The 22,840-nt window shown below is 40.2% G+C and overlaps 1 protein-coding gene across 1 annotated transcript; it reads right to left on the bottom strand.

Moving 5' to 3' along the window:
- Window positions 1-544: 544 nt before the first annotated feature.
- Window positions 545-21,129, bottom strand: gdnf.S (glial cell derived neurotrophic factor S homeolog). The gene is given in 3 exon segments (NM_001172182.1): window positions 545-1,037; window positions 10,847-11,077; window positions 20,869-21,129. Coding segments are annotated over 2 exon segments (684 nt in total). The 5' UTR covers window positions 11,052-11,077; window positions 20,869-21,129; the 3' UTR covers window positions 545-558.
- Window positions 21,130-22,840: the final 1,711 nt, after the last annotated feature.

Raw genomic sequence — 22,840 nt, 5'->3', positions numbered from 1 at the left:
CCAACCTGTAGTTTGTGTGCTCCTTAGAAATTATTTGGGTAGAATAACTCTGTTCCATACCAATGATGCTGGACTAAACTAGCAAACTGAAGTAACTGTGTACTGTATTAGCAAGTATTTCAATTCAAGCCCAAATATAGATCTAATGGATCATGTTATACACTGGTTTGTTGTAGAAAAATATACAGGAAAACCCGACGTGCACAATATAGACGGTTGTGTTTAAAAGCTGGTTATTGACTTTTCTGGTCAACGCTGCTGGTAAACCTTAGAGGTGTAGATATCATTCCATCCAGAGATTCATCTCAAACACATTGAGCTGCCCAATTCCTCCTGTAGAATAACACAGGGCTCAGTACTTGTATCTACGGCCCACTGCCGGACAAATGCCTCAATAGATTCCCATGAAGACTTGCCGCTCCATGATTCTTGGTCCTCTTTTTCTTTTCTCCAAACCTTGGGAGCCCTCAATGAGGAGCTTGATCCCACTCATTATTTATTTACTTCTGCATTATATTGGGAATGCAATTCAAACTACCATGTGGCCATCCAAGCAAGTCAAATACATCCACATTTCTTAGCGGAATGTTGTTTCAAGGTATGATAAACTAAATTGTCATCCAAGAATGAAAGATCGTCGTCGAAGGAGACTGGCCTGCAACAAGCCTGTTTCACCTTGTCATTGACCAACTTTTTCTTTATTGTCAGGTTTTTTAAAATTTGGTCATACGTTGTCTCTGGATTGTTGCAGGATCCACTGCAGTACCGAAATTTCAGCTCCTCCTTGGTTTCATAACCTAAACCCAAGTCTGTCACGTTCAAATGTATCTCCCTGAGGATGCAGCCTTTGTTTTTCCACTTTCGGTCCTTAACTGTTTTTTTACTGGAGCTCTGAGTTTTTGCCGCAAGTCTTTGCCTTCTCCTATCTCGCCTGGAGGGAGGCTGCTTATTGGACGACCTTCTGAGTCTTTTGATTGTGTCTTGAATAAACTCCAGAACGTCATCAATCTGGTCTGGATAGTCATCAGGTATCTCAGCTGCATTAACAGAAAACAAGAATGAAATACTTTAGGCTGTAAAACTCCAGATTTCATCACAAACAACAATTTATAAGTTAGCAACAGGAGAAATTTATTGACTGGTTAGTGATAGGAAACAGATTTATGCATCTGTGCCAATATTGGAATATTTTTTGCCATTTGTGAGCACAAAGTAAAGAGCAGAGAGATTGCTTGAATTCCTCAAGGGCTGAGTCTTTGGCTGTTATGATTGGAACTTAATAAAGGCACTTGGTGTTGAGCTCTGACAATTTATTTTATTGATTTCACTATTGTACTATAAATATCTGATAATGAAAATAGCTGTCAAACAATAGTTTTTTGAAAAAAAATGTAACTTTTCTTCAGATATTGAACTATATTTTCCTTAGCTGCTTCTAAGAGCTGTGTGTACACGCCAGGATATACAACTGCTCTGTGCAAGGGATCACCTGACCTAAGCTGTTCCACACTCATGGGTACAAAAGCATATTCTTTAGTGGACTGTATGGATCATGTCATCCACAAAAATAAACAGCTGTGTTGTGATTTCAATCACAGGACTCCATTTGTTCCTTTGAGCACCTCATACAATTGAAATGGCAGAAACACATATGTGTAGCTAGAGCACCGTGCCAGTAGCTGACTGAAGGACTGTGCCAACCATTGGCTGCATTCCCTTAGTGTTGGGGTCCCCAACTTTTCTTTTTCACCTGTGAGCAACATACAGATATAAAAAGAGTTGGGGAGCAACACAAGCATGTGAAATATTCCTGGCTGGTACAAAATAAGAGCTGTAATTGGCTATTGGTAGACCCTATATGGAATGGCAGCCTACAGGAGCCTCTGATTGACAGTACACTTAGTTGTGTGCAACTAAAACTTGCCTCCAAGCCTGGAATTCAAAAATAAGCACCTGCTTTGAGGCCACTTGGAGCAACATCCAAGAGGTTGGAGAGCAACAATTTGCTCAAGAGCCACTGGTTGGGGATCACTGCTTTAGTGAATGAATGTATAGAATTAAACAGACAGTCAGGGCCGGAACTAGGGGTAGGCAGAAGAAGCACCAGCCTAGGTAGTAGGGCTTACTTTTTTCCTTACTATTTTAATTAACAGCCATATATGATTCTTTTATTTCTTGCACTATGCAGGGCAAACCCTGACAACGAATGTAAAGTGACATTCTACTTTCTGCTCTAATGAGCACAGTTAAAACAAGTCAACTGAGAAGCCCTCTCTGTAAAAATAAACACTTCTCTTCCCCCAGCTGCAGCCTGTTAGGTAGTGGGATAAGGAGCAGCTCATTTTACAGAGGACTTCTTAGTGGAATGCTGATTTCTTTTAATTGTTGTCCTATGACAAGTAAATGGAAAAAGGAAAAAGGTTAAGAAATTCTGCTGTATTCCCAAAATCAATGGAGGGAGTGGTTATGGAGGCTGTGTTATTGTATGGAGGTTCATCAGGAGAAGAAGTTTCAGGGCTTATTCTTTTGTTCCTTATAGCTGTTTAGTATGTCTCATGGGAAACATGGCCACCACAATTAATAACATGTGTCATGACATTCGAAATTTGCCCTACACATGTGCCCACTGTATAGTTAAGTTGCCATGAGTTAGGAAATGTAGGGGGGAAGGAGGGGAGCCCCAAAAAAAATTTTGATCTTTTTCAGCCTATCACCCATAAAAAATGAAAAAACGGCAGCGTTTTTTGGGACTTTTAACTTTTTTTGAAGCAATCCCTATCTACTCTATTGCGCTTCGCCTGGTCTGAGGTGGCGAAGGAAGTCTGGCGTAAAAGGTAGCGTTCAGAATCATTCGCGCATAAGTGAATTTGCGTAGTTAAGTCCATTGCGCATAAGGGTGCGAAGTAACACTAGCGTTAGGTGCTTTGGCGTTTAGTGAATTTGCCCCTTAGACTCTTTACAAAACAGAGTCCACGATGGCAATAACTTACTTTACCAAATAATTTACTTTTTTTCAAAAGTAAAAGGGGAAAAATGCAGCATTTCCACATACCTACAGTAAAATAGAACGTTATTGGGTAAGCAGTTCAAAGGCTTCCCGAGCATCTCCAGTCATGTATGATAACCGTACAGCACATGTTTTATGGCCGCCCTGCATAACAAAGCCCACCTGACCACCATATGTTTCCTGACTGCACTAAAAATGATTTAACCCAATATCCAATCCCAGGTCCCATCTTATAGGTTTTGTTTATAAATTAAACTTTTCATTCTTGAGTTGCAGAAAGGCTTCCAAAGTTCAGTAGTCAGTCATAACCTCCATCCTAAGCCACAACATGGTGGTGGAACATCTGTTGGCTTATTATTTCGTATCAGCGATGCATCTTGAAGGGATATAAACACTCTCAAATATTTTGACCCACATGAGGAATAAATCCCTTAATATGTTTGACATTTGTAGTCTACAACATCCTCTAAATAAGCTTACATTATACAGAGAATAAGACGCGCCATTAAAATAAACTGGGAGCTGTGCATTGCAGTATCTCAACAAAACTAGCATGGGGCTCATTCTCTCTTTAAAACACCCTTATACCTTTATTTATTGTGAATACATTGTTTTTGACATTTTCCTTTTGACATCTACACTGTTCTTACTGGTTGAGATTGAAATTCAGCCTTTCCTTTGCAGTTATTATTTCTAAGGCTGGACAAAAGTTTCCTCCTCACCTCTACTGGCCCTCCTATTGTCTTATGATGCTTCTTACAAGGAGTCAGAAAGGGATATGACCCAGCAGCCTAGGGGTGTGGTGCTATTTCTAACCAGGTTCGGGTACAGAATTTTCAGGTACCTGCAGGAAAAACAAGAGAATCCAGGAGAAGAGAAACAGAGCTACAAGGAGGATCATAAAACTGATCTGGTACAGTATCTCTCTTATAGTTTCACAGGCCATAGACCATAGGCCATATTGCGTCACATGCATGCCACAACTTGCTCCTTATGTGTATGTGCATGAAGTCAGAAGTGCATTATGCACATGCGCTATGCAAAACATGGCCGCTTGCCCAGGGAGCTCCCTCCCAGTGTGATTGTCCTGACAGGGGGCAATTTAAAAAAAAACTACTGTTACCCCCAAAGGTGCGGACTCTATTAGTATTATTTAATACTTTTGATTTTTAATTAATACTATTAATATTATTGGACAACAGGTGCCCTTTAAGGTATTTCTTAAGGTTCTTAAAGTGATTTTCCCTTACTGTATATCTTTTTGTTTACATTCTGCTAAGCATGCTGTATTATTCATACTGAACTAACTGGCAACCCAGAGGTTCAGAAGCTCCCGATCTTCTGATTTTTTAGGCTGTCTTTTTCAAGTCAGTGGCTCAGTATGCTTTGGGCTGCTGTTGAACCCAAGATTTGGGGTTGCTGAAAATCATGAATACATTAACTAAATTCCATGAGCTAGGGAGTGTTTCTCAACCTTTTCCTGAGGAGCTCAAGTCTGTGATTCCACTTTGCAACCCAATAATTGCCTTAGAAACAAATACACACAGCTTATTAACTAATCAGTATATCTTTATGGTAGGACAAAGGTTTACTCTATTAAAGTGTATCATTGAGACCCACCTAGGGTTGCCACATTTCCGTGGCCCACGATCCAGACAGGGGGCAGAACCATGATGTCAGAGGGGGGGGTCAGTGATGTGGGTGGCGCTATCACCATCATGGGGTGGGGCTATGGGTGGAAATCAGCGATTGACTGATCACCATGTCAATCAAGGGAGATCCTGCCCAGTTTTCCTTATTTGGAAAGCCAGGCAGACTTTCTTGACCCGGGCAACCCTTCTGAAAACTGGGCTGTCAATGTCTAATCCAGACACCTGGCAACCCTAGACCCTTCCTTATGAGAATGGATATCCAAGAAACGGAAGGGTATTAATTCTTCATATTGGTTCTGGTGACCTTGTTCCCTGTTGAAGGCGGTGGATAGATTAAATTAGTGACCCCCCTTTCCAGTGTCAGACTGGGACACCAAGGGCCCACCAAAAAACCTTAGACCAGGGGACTACCAAAAAACTTCAGACTAGGGGTCCACTCTCAGTACTATTTTCTTTCTCTTTCTTTACATACTATAATCTGTTATTCCATCTATTAAACCTCTTCATTCTCATAGAAATATGGAATGACCATGAAATATGCCAAATATTTAGCAACATGAGGGCCCACTGACACCTGGGCCAACCGGGAGTTTTCCTGGTATCCCTGTGGGCCAGTCAGACACTGCCCCTTTCCCAGTCCCTTCATCCAATACTTCCTGCTAAATAATATAAATTCAACTCTGTTGCTAATAAAGACACTTTCAGCCTACTACTTCTCCCCCTGCCCAATTTTAGCTGGAAGTCTTCATTTTTTGTTTAAAATGGCCATTGTCTGATGCACCCCAGGAAAATGCCTATGACTGACCAAGGCAGTCCCATGGCTTGAGGCAATAGGTCCCTTATGCTCTTTTAGGTTCTTGGAGAGTTTTTATGGTTCTTGCTTAATCACTGTTTATGGTCATTTGTTATTTGAGTATTTTGCCATCATTTTCATAGCTGCGGAGTACAGTAGATTTGTTTATTGGATATTACTGGCTGGCTTCTATGAAATTGTATATTAAACAAAACTGTTAAGTAGAATGTTTGTTAACGAATATAGGATATTTTATCAAACAAATTCCTCAAGTTGTTCTCATTTCCATAGGGAAAAAGTGCCTTTGGTGATTTATTTAGCCCATTTGCTTCAGACTGTTTGTTTAATTCAAATCTCACATGTAAGCCCTTGTTTTTTTTCCCTTTACATTCATTTGACTAATGATGGCAGCATAATTAGTTTAACCCAAACAGAGTCTGCGTCAACCATAACCATTTCCCTAAGTCGATATGTAATTAGGAACAGGCAGGGTCATGAGATGGCTCCCTAAGCAGGAACAAGATACCTGAGATGTTGAGAGCCCTGCTCCCAAAGAGCTAACAATCAGTCATTGCTGGGGAATATAAGAAATCAAACATAACTAGAATTTCTCGTAGAGTTTTGCAATGAGCGTATGTAGGGGAAGTTCCAAGAGAGGTAAGTTATATAGTTCAAGAGAGCAAAAGACTTTATATACCAATACTTTTCAATTGGACCCTCTGGAACAGATGGGATTTTTATGGCCTTAGTCTACTCAAGAGCTCCACTGACTTCTTTGTAATCTGATCCCTAAACATGTGATGATCAGCCGGTTGTATTTTCCATTCCAATAACATCACATACAAGTGAAAAATCGGCTAATACCCAGAATGGATCCTTCAGGACGCTTGCCCATGACAATGCTTGTGAAAAACCAGTGACGGTGGAAATACCTTCTCCCTAGTGTCCCTACTGGGACTCAAAAATAAATCCACAATAAGCCAAGGTCAAAGGGGATGACTGATGCCATGTATAAGCTATTAGGGGTGAAATACATAACATATGTGTCATGGCCTTTAACACCAAGTCAGTTTGGTCTTCCTTTCATTTCAGAACATGTTGAGCTATGTGCTTAAGCAGGGACTATATCTATATTTTTTCTTTTCTTCACCTCTTATTGGTACTCATGTCATAGTTGCCCTAATCCTTTGGGTACCCTTAAATAAGAGTGAAACAAGGGTATAACACTCAAATACTTCCATTTGTGTACATGAACACATTCTACTGCTAATGTTCCATCTGGTGTTTACAATACTCTGGAACTATGAGCTAATTGGTGGTTGTGGTTAATGTCCAGACCCCTCGTCTAGTACAACTGGTACAGGAAAAACTGGACTTTTTCACATTGAGATGAACAATCATGTACAATTTAAGAAAATGATTTTCAGGTAATGGGATCCCAGACTCGTATACCCAATAGGTTTTAAAGAGAGATCCGGCATCCATTCTAAGATATTGTACATCGGCCATATTTCTCAAGGTAATCTTATAGACCAAAATAAAGTATTTATAAATACCTCAAATAAAAAGTAACAGGTGGTTGAGTTTTTGTAATTCAAGGTGCAAATATTTCCTCTTTTTGTAGATATGGTCAAACTGGCCACCTGGGTACTGGGGGTTATCTGATGGGGCCCGGTTTCCTTTAGTCTAGTCAGTGTCAAACCACTTCAGTCTGCCCAAACAAGTCCCAGTGGCATATATATTCATTTAAATGCAGCTGTCCCTTGGTACATGTTTGTCTGGTGGTCCATGCTACCCCAGTCCAGCAGTTATTCAAGTTGCTGCGTATTATAACATTATAGTTTGGTTTGAGTTGTCATCTTTTTTTTCTCTTTGTTGATTTGTAGATCAAAATCTCTCCTATTAATACCAACTTGGTGGCAACCAAGTAGTTACAACTGTTGTAGGATGTATTTTTTCCTATAAAGTACATGTCTTTGACTACAAGAAGCTACTATACCTGTCTCTTGAATCCCAAGACTGAAGGTCAATTAAGGTAAGATTTAGGGTGCAAACTTTTTTGCTGCCCTCTATATTCTTGTAACTATGAATGAATTACTGATATGCCAATGTTTTTCTATATATGTAACTTTGTTATAAGCTGAGGAGGGATCTGACCAAAGGCTGGACCTCCAAGTAGATTTAAAATGATAAAGTCTGACAACCGCTACTCTAGGGAAATGCTGGACACTGCTAGCCATAGGCCAGATCTGGAAATGTTCCAGCTGAGTGATAAGTTGCATGCATGTCTAAAAGTGGCTTGCACAGTCAGATCTCGGCAAATCAAGCTGGTCATCCATTGAGACCTATGGAGACCTGTCAGAGGAATACTGAAACATACTGATGTGCTCCTTGTCTAATGGAATTTTCAAACCTTCCCCACTGGTATCTTGCTGATTCTTGAACATATATCAGTTGGGCAGGCCTGTAGTTGGGCTTCATGCATAGGCAGATACACTGCTGACTTGGTCTCAAGGGGCCTAATGAGCAGCTTAAATCTTGTTTTGTATAACAACCTTGAGTGCATCTTATTGCAGCTTTACAGTCAACAGGAATGTTCCATGGGCTGATAAAAGGCAATAAGGATATTTGCATTTATCTGTATATAATGCAAATATGCAAAGAATTCATGTTCTGTGGCCACCAGAGCTTATTCACTCAGGCTTTGTTTTCTAATTAAATATATATATACAATTGTGTCTACTTTAATGAGGGTAATTTTCCCCTTTGATCTATTGTTGTGTAGCTTTCAAAAGACCAGGAGACAGTCCTTCTCAGTATGTCCATGTATAATGCTGATACACAGGAGACCTAGGACCAGTTCTTTTGCATAATAAGTAATATGACTTTAAAACTTTACTTTACTGATTAATACGTTTATGGACCCAAGCTGACACCCAGGGTGTGAAAGGGACATTGTGTTTGTTTGGCTTTTTGGTTCAGCAGAGTCAGACACTACCAGTGATATCACTTGTCTAATTAGCCAACATTTGGCTGTTTGTCCTGTTGGACAAACCCAATTGAAAGGCTCTGAACAAGATACCCAAACTCTCGAGCAGGGCAAATTTCAGAGCCAGGCCATTAGCCCTAGGGGTCCAGTCACAGAAGTTTGGATCTTCTTTTGGAATATAATCTTGGTTAATGCATATATTTTTTTCACTTTGTTAGAAGTACTCAAGCATATATATATAAAATGGAGAACTTGTAGAAATGATGTACGTAGTATAAAAAAAAGTTTTTTTTATTACATCAACATGAAAGATTCAGACCTTCCTCAAGACAGGTCTCCTTTGGGGGTTTGAAATGTCCACTTAATACTAAAAACCTTTTTATTCCAATTACATTGGTCCAGTATGTTTTCCAGTATCAGCAAACATTACCCCAGTATGGTGTATTTTTAAGAGGAACGCTAGCCTCGGTAGGGGCCTCACAACTTGGCACCACCATTGATTTTACCTTTGCTTCTATTTTAAGTAAATACTTTTTGTTCTGATGGCCATACCCATTTAAAATCTTCAAGGCAACCCATCTCAAAGCCAGCAACCTGCCCACCCCCAGAGCTGTGAAAACGTTAAAATAATCCTGCACTGATCTATAAAAACATCTGGCGAAAATTCAGTTTAAGCACGTTGTGCTGGAAAGATACTATTACATGAAAAGACGAATCCTACATCTAAATATATATATATATATTTTGTACTCTATTGTTTCCTTTAAAACATAAAAATATTATTATAATTCCCCTTGGAAAATCAAGTAATCAAATGTTTTGGCCGAAGGACAAACGTCTGGAAACATGTCTCTATGTTTTCATCTGGCGGCAGTTACATTCTTGAATTGCTATGTTAACAAAGTTCCATAACTGACACATGCGAATTATCTCGGAGAGTAAAACGATATTTTGGGGCAAAAAAAACAAAACAAAACAAAAAATCCTTAAGTTTGAAAAGGAATAGATGCATTTGTAGTCATTTAATGGGGGCCCCTTGCTGTTCATGGGGAAATACCTTCCTCCTTATAAGTAGGGTTTACCTCCATTTACTTGATGTAAAATAAACAATAAGGTATGTGAGCAAAGATTACAATGAGCACCGAAAAGACATTGCTTTGATTTAGTTTTTAGATTCAAGTGTATTGCTTGTATCATGTAAGCAACATTCCTAATGAAAGGCCACATTCAAATTAACCTTAGGGCCATCTTGTAGATATGCGTGTGTTGAAAGTTCTCTGACCTGCACCCACCCTAATCCTATGTTTGAAAATGGACTTGAGGACCCAAGTCTACCCCACCTCCTCAGCTGACATTAGCGATGATATCGGAGTACAACCAAAGCACACAAATCAGAAGTTCTGTCCACTGTCACCAGTGGTCACCAGCACCAGAAGAGGTGGCCCATTTTACCAAGGGTAAACCCTATCTGTCCCAGCACACACATCCCTACCCTCTTGGTCAAAGCAGAAAATCAGTTGATGTTTCCAACTTATTTTGACTTTGACAGGTTTAAATAAATTTCCCCAAATTTATAGACAACTATGGTTCCTTTTCAATAAAAAACTCAATGGAATGTATTTTACAGCCTATTCCTGGCAATATCTCATTATTTACTATGGAAGGATGAAAAACATCTCTTTGTCAAGATGAGATCAGACTTTTCCTATTCATCGATAGACGAGATTGTTGGACTCCACAAACGGTATTTCAAAAATATTGTACTACTGCAATAAAATTTCCAGTCCAAGTTCAACAACAAGGTCAAACAGAGAATGAGTGAGAGTTTGTGAGAGTTGATCAGAGGAAAATGGCACAGCTGTGTATTAATTGGGAAAGGACTTTTAGGGACATTATTATCAACTGATGAAAAGATCATGACTATGTACATGACTCAATGTATGTTGAAGTAGGCAACATCTTAACAATTTATAAATAAGAACCTTAGCATAACGTTGTACTATTCTTTGAATGCGGTGAATTTTTTCTTTAAAATAAGTTTTTTTGGCCTCTGAATTATTTTACTTTTTATCCTGGGGATTTCATTATTTATCTCATAGCTAGGGCCACTGGATCTAGTCACAAAGTAATCCAGTCAGCACCAGTGCCTTTCAAGCTGTTTCACACTGATGCAAGTCCAACAGTTTCCACTCAAAACTTGTTAGCCAAATACTTGTATAATGGACAGCATCACTCATGATTCTCTTTTTCTTTAAAAAGCCTTTATTCAGCCATGGGCTCTTACCCCAAACAATTCGGCAACGTTTCAGACCGCCATCGGTCTTTTGTCAAGCGAAAAGGGATCACAATAAATCTACATTCTGGCAAACATAGCCAGGAACAGTATCTTAAAAACACACACTTACTGTAAGTTTGTTGATCTTGTGGTGCCATATTGGCAGTGGAATCTTCAGGAACTGCCACATCCATCCCCAAAACTTGGTCCTCTCCTTCGTGAAGGTCTGGAAGGTGAGATCTTTTCTTACCAGCCAACCAGTTGGAAGGCAATGGGGTGCTGGATACAGAGCTTAGTAGCAAAATACAGCCAGCCAGAATAGCCCATAACTTCATCTTAGAGAGGCTTCCAAGAAAGGGACCTAGGGCATATAAATCAGATTAGCAAGCATGACTAATGTGTTCTTGCAGAAACTATTAGCAAAATATTATATTAATACTGGTATTATTTCCTGCATGAGGATGTGTCATTCAGTTTCTTTAGGCTCTTTATGGCATACAAGGCATTTAGACTACATTTTAACTACCTCCAAATCATATGCAATGGTAAGGCACAGTTTACGACACACTTGCTAAAAGTAAGTGGAATCATTTTGGAACACTCTCATTTTGCAGGGAAGGATGACCAATGATGTTCCTAGGAAAGGCCCTGCTGTGGTCATCATGCCATGTGTGCTATAGGCTTTATGTAAAGATTTTCAGTGTTATGAGGTTAGCTGGTAACTTGAACCTTGACATGAAAGTCCGAAGCCCTTAGAATCAATAACCTTACATAATAGACATTACATGTAGTCTTAAGTAAAGCTACCCAAATGTTCTCATAGGATTTTTATGGCCTTCTATGGCATAGGTGGAATTTAACCCCCGACAGAGCTCTCAAGGAGAACCACAGTGGTCAATACACCTTTCCATTGCACTCACTTTCTTTTGAAAGCAGTAGAAGGCAAGGAAGGGTATATAATCATCAAGGTTCTTCATGAGAGTCATTATGACCTGTTTTCCATAGCACTTAGTTGATCCCAACATGTTTTGAAATGAATTGGATACAGTGATGTTAGAAAAAAATAGTTTGGTCAACCAAAGTCACAATACATCAGCTATAAGGCACATACTATGAAAGATACTGTTCTGTTTATGAACCAATACAAATAGCAAGTAGCAAGCAGTCATTGCCAGAGTTGCAATCTGTAAAAAGAGCTAAAATATAAATAATTAGCGGGCAACAGCATACTCATATTATGTTGAGAATGAAAGAAATAAATAGTCCAGTGATCAGCAAACCTTTGGAGTAGATGCCACAATAAAACTTGGTGACATACAAGAGAATGCTGCTCTACTTCAAAAGAAAGCCGATCCAAAAGGCACCACAAAGGACAAAGAAGCTCAACAATAAGTTCCTAGGGCTTAATTCTTTATGCTGAGAAATGCAGATCTGTCAGGTTTCTCTTTTAACTGAGTTTAATACTATCCAGCTGACGAAATGTCCTGCAAAGCATCTCTGTAGGGAGGTAAGAGCAATGGAGAACTGCACTGGAGGTGAGAGCAATGGAGAACCAAGTGCTGCCTGTACATGTAGCCGGTGCTGACCCCAAGGGCATAGGAGTTGCCACAGCCAATAACATACTGCTCCAAATCAAGGCCCACTGATAATCCAGTATTTCTTGATGAGCCATCTACTCTGTTTATTTTTCTTCAGTCCTTAGTTAGATGGAATTGATGAATAGATGAAAATGTCACAACATAAGAGCTGACTTCAGTTGTGTCCATCTGAAGAGACTCTAGTGTGTTCCCTAGAGCAGTGGTTATGGGTAGCAAGTGGGTAGGAACGCTCAATATGGCACCAAATATTCTTCCTTGACCCTGTGGCTTCACTGGGATAGGGTTGTGACTTGGGTAAAATAGGGTAAGGTGAGTCAGTTTTATGCATCCAGCTGAGGGTGCTGGATGTTATCATTCAACCAGGTCTATAAAGTCATAGACTGGATGGTCCTACTTACACCAGTATACAATTGTACCATATTTTATATATCTGCACTCTTTGGGGCATTTATTAAGAAAAATAAACAGAGTACGATGGCTTATCATTGAACTTGCAGTTTCACTACCGGTGTCAGACTGGCCCACGGAGATACCAGGAAAAATTTCCGGTGCGCCCAGGTGTCAGTGGCCCCTCATGCTGCTAAATATTTGGCCTATTTCATGGCCATTCCCTATTTCTATGAGAACAAACAGGCTAAATAGATGGATTAATATATTATAGTATGTAAAGAAAAGAGACTAGGAGAATAGAGGTTGAGTGAGGAGAGGAAGAATAATAGTACCGAGGCTTGGACCCTGGTCTATGGTTTTTTGGGTGGGCCCCTGGTGTCCCAGTCCGACACTGTCCACTGCTGAAAGAAACAAAAACTTTTCTTATCTCCCACAGATCTCATAATCAACTTTAAACAGTGGCATAACTTCACTTTTCTGTGTCCCCCTGCCTACAATTTTTGGGGCCTCCCTCCATGTCATGTTACTGTCGTCCCCTCCCTCCTGCACCCCTGCTTGAATAAATCTAAGAGTAGTGTTTCAGACAGCAGGAGGGGTGCAGGGAGGTTGCCTTTTTGGGCTCTCCTGTTCCTCCATGGTCTCTGGATCTACTGATAGGTAGTTACACTGTTGCTGTTAGTGTCAGAAAACAGCCAGAAATTCAACTATATAGGTGGTATATCAGCAGCCCCCATTACAGCCTGCACAGCGTGGAGTGGAACTAATCACATAAGCATTACAACACACCATAAAATGTGGGGAAATCAATGAGGTTTCCGGAGAATGGGCCAATACCACAAGCAGGGAGCTGCTCATCCAAACAGAGATATTGCAAAGGAATCGGCTGCCACTTTCAGGGAACAGAGCTCATAAATCAAAGGGTGCAGCTTTAAATCATTCGGCTAATTTCTGTACTATAAAATCCACAGAGTTATCTTGCAGGTTAAAAACATTGGCCAAGAACTTCAAAGAAAGTATCACTTTCCACTATTGTGCCTTTCTTTTCTCTGTGGCAGAGATGGGATTGCTGGTGAGTGTGTCATCACTTGCCTCCAGTGAAATGAGATCCCATGTGCTAACACGCTGCGTGCAAAGCTAATGTGATCCCACTGCTGTCCCCTTATCTCCCCAATACTGATACACTCCGCACCCCTCAAACCAATCTTGTCATCCTCAGCTGCATCTGGCTTAGAAGCACATTATACGGACCAGTTATAGATTCTGAGAGCAATATAAACATTATATGTTTTGTATGACTCTTCCTTTCTTTGTTCACCCCTGTCTGACAGATGCTTTAGTAAAATCAGCCAAACATTTCCCTGTTTCTATTGATACTCTGCTCACCGGTTATACAGTTTCAAAACAACATCAAAAACAGTAGTATGGCAGCTCCTCAAGAATAAAAGTTAGTAAGTTAATTATATATATATCTATAGCTATATGAAGCTGACCCTGTATTTATACTAGCCAGTGTTCTGCAGTGTTTTATGTAAAACTGGTGCTAGATTTATGCTCCAAGGCAGAGATCCCCCAACCTTTAGAACCCGTGAGCAACATTCAGAAGTAAAAGGAGTTGGGGAGCAACACTAGCATGAAAATGTTCCTGGGGTGCCATATAAGGGCTGTGATTGACTATTTAGTAGCCCCTATGTCAGGGATCCCCAACCTTTTGAACCCATGAGCAACATTCAGAAGTAAAAGGAGATGGGGAGCAACACTAGCATGAAAATGTTCTTGGGGTGCCAAGTGAGCTGTAATTGGCCATTTGGTAGCTCCATGTGTATTGTCAACCTACACTGAGGCTCTGTTTGGCAGTGCACCTGGTTTTTATACAACTAAAACTTGCCTCCAAGCCTGGAATTCAAAAATAAGCTCCTGCTTTGAGGATACTGGGAGCAACATTGAAGGGGTTGGAGAGCAACATGTTACTCACGAGCTACTGGTTGGGGATCACTGCTCTATGTGGATTGTCAACCTACATTGAGGCTCTGTTTGGCAGTACATCTGGTTATATACAGCCAAAACTTGCCTCCAAGCCTGGAATTCAAAAATAAGCACCTGCCTTGAGGCCACTGGGAGCAACATCCAAGAGGTTGGGGAGACACATGTTACTCATGACTGGTTGGGATCACTGCTCGAAGGTATCTAAAACAACAAATTCTCTGTGAGGCTACAAATTTATTGTTATTGGTACTTATTTTTCTATTTAGGTCTTCTAATATTTATAAACCAGTCATACCACACCCTGTTTGTTAAAGTAACTTAGACCCTTAGCAACCAGATAACTGATGAAACTCCACCTGGAGGACTGCTGAACAAAAAGTGAAATCATTAAATTAAGTTTAAAAAAAACAATAAAACATGAAAACCAGTTCCAAATTGTCTCAGAATATCACTCTGTGCATCATCCCAAAAGCTAACTCAGAGGTGAACAACCCCTTTAATTAGATTTCCCAAACCAAAAAAATAGGGATGCACCGAATCTAGGATTTGGTTCTGGATTCTGGATTCTGCCTTTTGCAGCAGGATTTGGATTCAGCCGAATCCTTGTGCCTGGCAGAACCGAATCCGAATCGTCATTTGCATATGCAAATTAGGGGCAGGAAATCACGTGATTTTTCATCACAAATGGCCCTGTATATTGTGAAGGATGGCAGAAGGTAGTCAGGCATTTTGACTGTCTGCACTTGATCTAACTTGCGATCTGCTTTCCGGTAAGTCTAACAAACATGTGTTACTAGTAAGGTACCGCCTTCTAGATTCATGACAGAGGTCCCTAGCAGACATTGAGGTATATTTATCAAAGAGTGAATTTAGAGATCACCACAGTTCACTAGTGTGAAATTCCGCCACTCTCCATTCATTTCTATGGGATTTTTACAGGCATATTGATCAAAGGGCGAACTTTCACTTTCACCCATTGATAAATACTCTTAAAACCCCATAGAAATGAATGAAGAGTGGTGGAATATCACACTAGTGGTGATCTCTGACTTCACTCTTTGATAAATATACCCCATGGAGATTTCCAGTTAGTGTCATCAATTCTCTAGATTTTGTTTCACTACAGTATATCCAATTGATAGCCAAAAGCCCCAGCATTTAAGAGGCATTTGTTTTATAAGGTTTATCTTTTTAGTTCCAACTATATAAAGCTCTGCACACACTAATGGCAGAGTTCATTGTGAGCTATAGGGGGGATTTCAGCTGTTAGGAAGAATGACCACAAGTTTTGATGTGAAAGCAGCCAAAATATTTTGATACGGATCAGTATTCAGCTTGTCGCTTCATGATCTGAAAGCCGCTCTCGTAACGCAAACACAACTTGAATCCGTCTCCTTGTATAAACAGACACAGCAGTGCGTACAATCTTACCACTGAGCAGGGAGAATCAGACCACCCCTCAGCAACAGCAGGGCACAAACGCTTGCTAAATTGCTCACTGAATTCCTATGCATTTTCAGTGGCTTTAAATTGCAGTTGAAAACAATATCTGGTTGTTTATAGTCTCTGTACTGCTGGTTTTGACTTCTGAAACAATGTAACCGTCTGATTAACAGACCAGGAGGAGAAATGTATTCTGCTAATCCCCACTCCCTTGGCCTTTGTCCAATGAGTTCATCGCCTAAATTACTGCTTCTGCCGAGAGCAACACAAGCAATATGGCAGCTTCCACTTATGCAAAATAACAGTCACTATGTTTCACACCATAACCAAAACTCCTTAGGTTTACTTGAAGGGGTAGTTAAAGGGGTGGTTCACCTTCAAGTTAACTGTTAATATGTTATAGAATGGCCAATTCTAATCAACTTTTCAATTGGTCTTCATTATTTATTTTTTTTAATCATTTTTGAATGATTTGCCTTCTTCTTCTGAATCTCTCCAGCTTTCAAATGGGGGTCACTAACCCCATCTAAAAACAAACGCTCTGTAAGGCTACAAATGTATTGTTATTGCTTCTTTTTATTACTCAGCTTTCTATTCAGGTCTCTCCTATTCATATTCCAGTCCCTTATTCAGATCAATGCATGGTTGCTAGGGTAATGTGGCCCCTAGCAACCAGACGGCTGAAATTGCAAACTGGAGAGCTGCTGAATAAACAGCTAAATAACTAAAAAAACCTACAAATAATAAACAATGAAACCAAATTGCAAACTGTCTCAGAATATCCCTCTCTACATCATACTAAAAGGTAATTTAGCGTTGAACAACCCATTTAACCTTTACGTTTACTTTTAATATGATGCAATTGCAAACAATGATATTCTCAGACCATTTGCAATTGGTCATCATTGTTCAGCAGGTGTATTGTTTGGAATTTCAGCAGTTATCTGGTTGCCAAGATTCCTAGTCCTTAGCAACCAGGCAGTGGTTTTAACAGTGGTGTAACTAGATGCTACTGGGCCCCACAACAAATTTATTTTAGGCTTCCCAAAATATGCGGAGGTTGTCCTGTTTTACCAATATAAATTGAAATTGCTCATGAAGTAGGGCCTCATGGGGCCCCTTAAACCTCCTGGGCCCCCTGCAGTCACAGGGTCTGCCTCTGTAGTTACACCCCTGGGTTTGAACAAGAGACTGGAAGATACTGTAAATAGGAGAGGCTTATGTAGAAAGATAAGGAATAAAAAGAAACAATTACCATAAAATTGTAGCCTCACATAGCAATAGTTTTTGACTGACGGGGTCAGTGACCCCCCCCCATCTGCAAGTTAGAAAGAAGCAGAAGAGGACGAACATTCTAACATATTAAGGTGCAGATTTATCAAAGGTCGAGGTGAATTTTCGATGAAAATAATAAGAATTTCAAGCTATTTTTTGTGTACTTAAACTAGGGAATAGTTGACTTCGACAATTCCCATCTAAAAGCTGCCGAAACGCTGTTTTAGCCTATGGGGGACCTCCTAGAACCTATTTGGAGTCAATTGGTGGCCTTTGCAAAATCAAATTTTTTTGGAGGTATAACTTTGATTCGAATACGGAGCTATTTGATCGAAAATGGACCTATTTGACCAAATAAAACTTCCACTTCATTTCGGTTGGTCTTTTTTAAATTCGAATTTCGAGTTTTTTTCAGTTCGAAATTCGACCCTTGATAAATATGCCCCTAAATGGTAAAAGGTGAACTATCCCTTTAAAGGAACACAATCTGCTAAACCCTGTTTATATATATACAGTCCTTTTACTCTGCAGTATAAAGTTTCAGTCCATTGATAGGAAGACTGAGGCTGCAGAACATACAAGACATGCCGGAATAGAACCACAATGAAACAGAACCCTGTGTTGCTTTAGATCTCTTGCCCTTTAACACGGCTCGTGATATCCTATACCCTCATTGAACTGTCAGGACGATACTCGTTTCCCTGCAATTCAACTCCTACTCCTGTCTGACCATTAACTCTTTAACCCAAGCTTAAAAAAAGGGTGGGGCTACAGCTGGGCGTGTCTTGTAGTTTTGCAATTCAAGCTCCAATGACAACCCTTAATCGGAGTTACTGGCAACACAAGCCCTTAACCCCTTATAGGCCAAAAGAAACATATTTATGGGCAGAATGTTGAAAAACACTTAGGGGCAGATTTATCAAAGGTCGAGGTGAATTTTCAAAATGAAAAAATCTGAATTTCGAGCTATTTATGTGTACTTCGGCTAGGGAATTGTCAAAATTCAATTTAAATTTGCAAAAAATTAGAAAATTCGAATATCGAAATTTATCATGTACTGTCTCTTTAAAAATTCGACTTCGACGATTTGCAATCTAAAACCTGTGGAATTGCTGTTTTAGCCTATGGGGGACCTCTTAGAATCATTTTGGAGTCAATTGGTGAAAATTGAAGGGTTTTTTGGGAAAAACTCAATCAAATGCACAATTCCTTCAATTCCTACGATCCGAATCGAAAATTGACCTATTCGACCAAAAAAAAACTTTGACTTTATTTCGGTTGGTCTTTTTGAATTCGAATTTCGACCCTTGATAAATATGCCCCTTAGGTATAGAATTTACCGGTATTATAATAAACCAGTGATTTTTACTCAAGGATGGGGGGTTTATTGAGTCCTTGTACTGGGAAGGCTCACTTTGATAGGCTTTACTACAAACTAGCACAACTAGCACTATCTACAGTGTGGAATATTAACATAACATAAGCATGCAATTTATCCCTAATGCAAAATAAAGAAAGGCATCTGTTCAACCTAACGCCTTCCATCTGTTGGTGAACTGCAACTCTCAGAATTCAAGGGCCACAAATAAACAGCATTTAACCTTTTGCTGAAATAAGCCCCTGGAAAAAGGTTAAACATTGTATTTACTCTTTCCCTAAGAAGCTCCTGAAATAATACAGCTTGAGATCTGTCTTATATTTTACAGAACATTACATTTATAGATTTATAAATATACATTATATACTTTAAAAATATTTAAAAAATACAGAGGAAGCTTTACTTTTTCTTTATAGCAGTTAGTTTTGTTTAAATCATAAAGCAATATGGCAGCACCAACTGTCTGCTTCAAGGCAAAATTAAGACGGTCAGGCTTCAATAAGAATATGTTTCAGGTTTACGAGACACCGTGTAATCATTTGTGACCGTGGCAAGAGTTTAATGTAAACCGGCAGTTTAGTGAGTGTCCTTTTAATCAACTGTCAGTGCTGAGAGATTAAATATTGCCATGCAGTCGAGGCCACAAGAGGGCAGGAGAGAGCTAAACTTTTTATTTTAGTTGCCTTTTCCTATTCAATTCAACAAAGCTGCTCACTAAATTTAATGGCATGTTCTACACACGATACTCTAGCACGGCCCTTAATTCGTTCAGTTTTATATATAAAATCAGAAAATAATACATGTCAGAAAAAGTTATCTTATACAATTCCTTTGCAGCCAATGTACAGTGCTTGCATTAGCCTTATGATATTGTTGCACATGTGGGTAATTGCTTTGCTCTGTGTTTCATCATATATATATATATATATATATATATATATATATATATATATATATATATATATATATATATATATATATATATAAATACACATAAACACAGTCACATATATTGATATATTGTTAGCAGTGCTTATGCTATGTTTTCAAAATGCTGGGACAGTTGCATTGCAGAAGAGGTATATAGTGATCTATGCAGCTAAGGAAAGGAATATTGAGTTCTGCCTAAAGGGTCCCGGTTTCTTCCAAATTCTTTAAGGGACGGGGTCACACACTCACCAGCTTGTTCTGTTGTTTCTAAGTAATTCACTTGCCTCTTACCAGTTTGTTAGAATAAACAGGGCTACACACAGAGTTTCCCTGCTCATACCAACAGGCAGTGCCCATGGGTAACCCAGCTGCCAGTAACTCACCAATGGCTGGAGACCAGGTCAGTTACTTACACCCAGCTTTTTGTACCCCTGTACTAGTGGGGTACCTAGTAAATCAGCAGCAGCAGCTAAGGACCCCCAGCCAGACTCCTACAAGTTGCAGAACAGAGGAGACAGATTTCTGAATCCAGACACACAGTATATATATATATATATATATATATATATATATATATATATATATATATATATATATATATATATATATATATATATATATATATATATATTATGACATTGTTCCTCAGTCTGTAGAACTGTGAGTTGCAGGCAGGGATGTGGCTAAATATGATTTAATAACACACGCTCTAATGATTATGTATAAGTGGCACATACTGTACACCTGCTCTGACTAATACTTAATGGCTGTATGAGTGGCTGCTCCCAGTAACACCATGTGAATGTGCTGATATAAGCGCAATCATCCCAGTGAGTTTATAATCCACCCCACCTACAGGTTTCTTCCACTTGAAACACTTTCACTATTTAGCCAGGTTAGAGAGGGGTATATATATATATATATATATATATATATATATATATATATATATATATATATATATATAATTAGAGCTTTTCCTATGATTCAAGCAAAAGGAGACAGGGACATTACGAGAGCCCAGGCCATAGGAAGAGCAGAGCTGCGACATTGCGACAATAAGACCGGTTACATTGTTACAAGGGAAAGACAATGGCGCAGGGCAGACAGGTGTTCTGCTGTAAAAAAAAAGAAGCAAACCTACAGCTCACCTACCGTTTGTCTGGCCTCTTTAGACCTAAGATGGACATGAATACGATCTCCGGGAAATAAGGGAGCTGTTAGTAGAGGTCCAGGGGTCCTGAAAACCAAAGTGGCTCTAGAAGAAGTCCAAGCTGATGGCAAAGGTCCAGGTGGGGCTGAGGTGCAAAATTCTGCACCTAGAGAGACACCAGGGTAAATCAGCTGCTTGTCCTTCCCTCAAAGATCAGCAGCAACAGCAGCTTGTCTGCTCAGTGTGGCTCTGGATGCTAAGATCCTCCCCAGGAATCCGAGAAGAAGGACACACCAACAACTGTGTGGAGTGGAATGAAGACATCAGGGCTCCTGTGACAGCAGCTGGTCCAGCGAGATCAGAGAGGGGGGCACCACAAACAGCTGAGGAGGAGCAATGAAACAAGGTTTGGGCACTGAGGTGGGACCACAAGTTTGGGCACTGAGGTGGGATCACAAGGCTGGGCACTGGGGAGAAGCAGGATTTCCCTGTGAAAGGGATCTGGGCACATAGCAAGGTTAACTCCAAGTGGAATGTGTGGAGTAAGACAAGATCACTTCCATCCAGACTCCAGCTCCTTACAATGTGACAACAGCCTCTTTAATCCCCTTGTCCTGGAGGCTCCTCTGGGTGGGCTCACTCGCTACTCCTGCTTGATCCAAGCAATGTGCACAGGCTGCAGGGCAGATGTTCTGCACTCTACACATGAGCAGCTCTGCACTCTACACATGAGCAGCTCTGCACTCTACACATGAGCAGCTCTGCACTCTACACATGAGCAGCTCTGCACTCTACACATGAGCAGCTCTGCACTCTACACATGAGCCGGGAGCTTTGCCAAGTGAAGCAGCAGTGGGGATGGATTTATAGGCTGTCTGCTTGTGACGTCCTCCAGGGGCTTTTTTGATTGGCTGTCAGGCACCAACACAGCCAGGACCCCTGCACCTCTCCAGAGTTTCCAAATATCTGCTTGGTGAAGTCAGGCTGTAATATCATTTGCTGTATGGATGCAACTCACACAGGAGGGAGACAGTGGGACTTCTGTGTTTGGCTGGCTCTCTCCTTTCTTTAATTGCCTGTGTAATATTTTAGGTGGGGGTTGAAAGTGGCACAAGGAATTCAGGCACAGACACACCACAAAAAAAATCCCAACTTCAAAGGGCAAATTTCGAGGGAAAAGCTGCTTAGGTGGGACTGTGCATCTGGATCCAATGCCAAAGGCAGGGGGAGAGGGGGATTTACACAGAGGCTGCTGCTGATTTTTGGCACACGCCAATGTTTCCTGGAGTAGGAAGCGCAGAGTCAATAGAGTTTGTTTGCAGGGACACACACCTATCCAAAGCCGCTTGTTTGCTGGGATGGGGCATAAGCTACAGCTGCTGCAGATACACATGGGATGCAATATGTATTGCTGCTCCCAGGGGTGGATTAGTGCATAGGCTACCATAGTCTATAGCCTAGAGGCCCAATGTAATCAAGGGGCCCATGTCTATTTTCTTTCTTTTAATATTCAATTTTATTTGGGCTGCTGGGTTCAGTCTGGCACACTTTCTGGGCACTCGGATGGACCATTTGGACCCATCAGTAGCCTAGAAGGGGCCCTGTGTTGATATAGCCTAGGGGCCCCACATGTCATTAATCCGCCACTGGCCGCACTCCATTAACCCGTATTCTATATATATAATACAATGTTGTACGACAATTTCCTAAACTCATGGGGAGGTGGATAAAAGGGCTCTGCATGGTGCCAAGAATCCAGGTCCCAAATCAAATACACACAGGCCTGGAGTTGCTAAATCTTCATGTGTAATATATTGTACACATTATATACAGTAGAACCCGTATACAAAATCGTGGAAAATGTAAAATCAGGAAAATGTATCCTGCAATACAGTATATTGGTGGGACCATAACAGAGTGAAAAATGCAGGAAAACTTAAAATCAGGGTATGTAAAATGAAGGTTTCACTGTGT

The sequence above is a fragment of the Xenopus laevis genome, chromosome 1S (assembly GCF_017654675.1).
Source record: "Xenopus laevis strain J_2021 chromosome 1S, Xenopus_laevis_v10.1, whole genome shotgun sequence".
NCBI lineage: Eukaryota > Metazoa > Chordata > Amphibia > Anura > Pipidae > Xenopus > Xenopus laevis.
The sequence above is the reverse complement of the archived record's forward strand: the minus strand, read 5'-3'. Positions and strand labels throughout refer to the sequence as shown.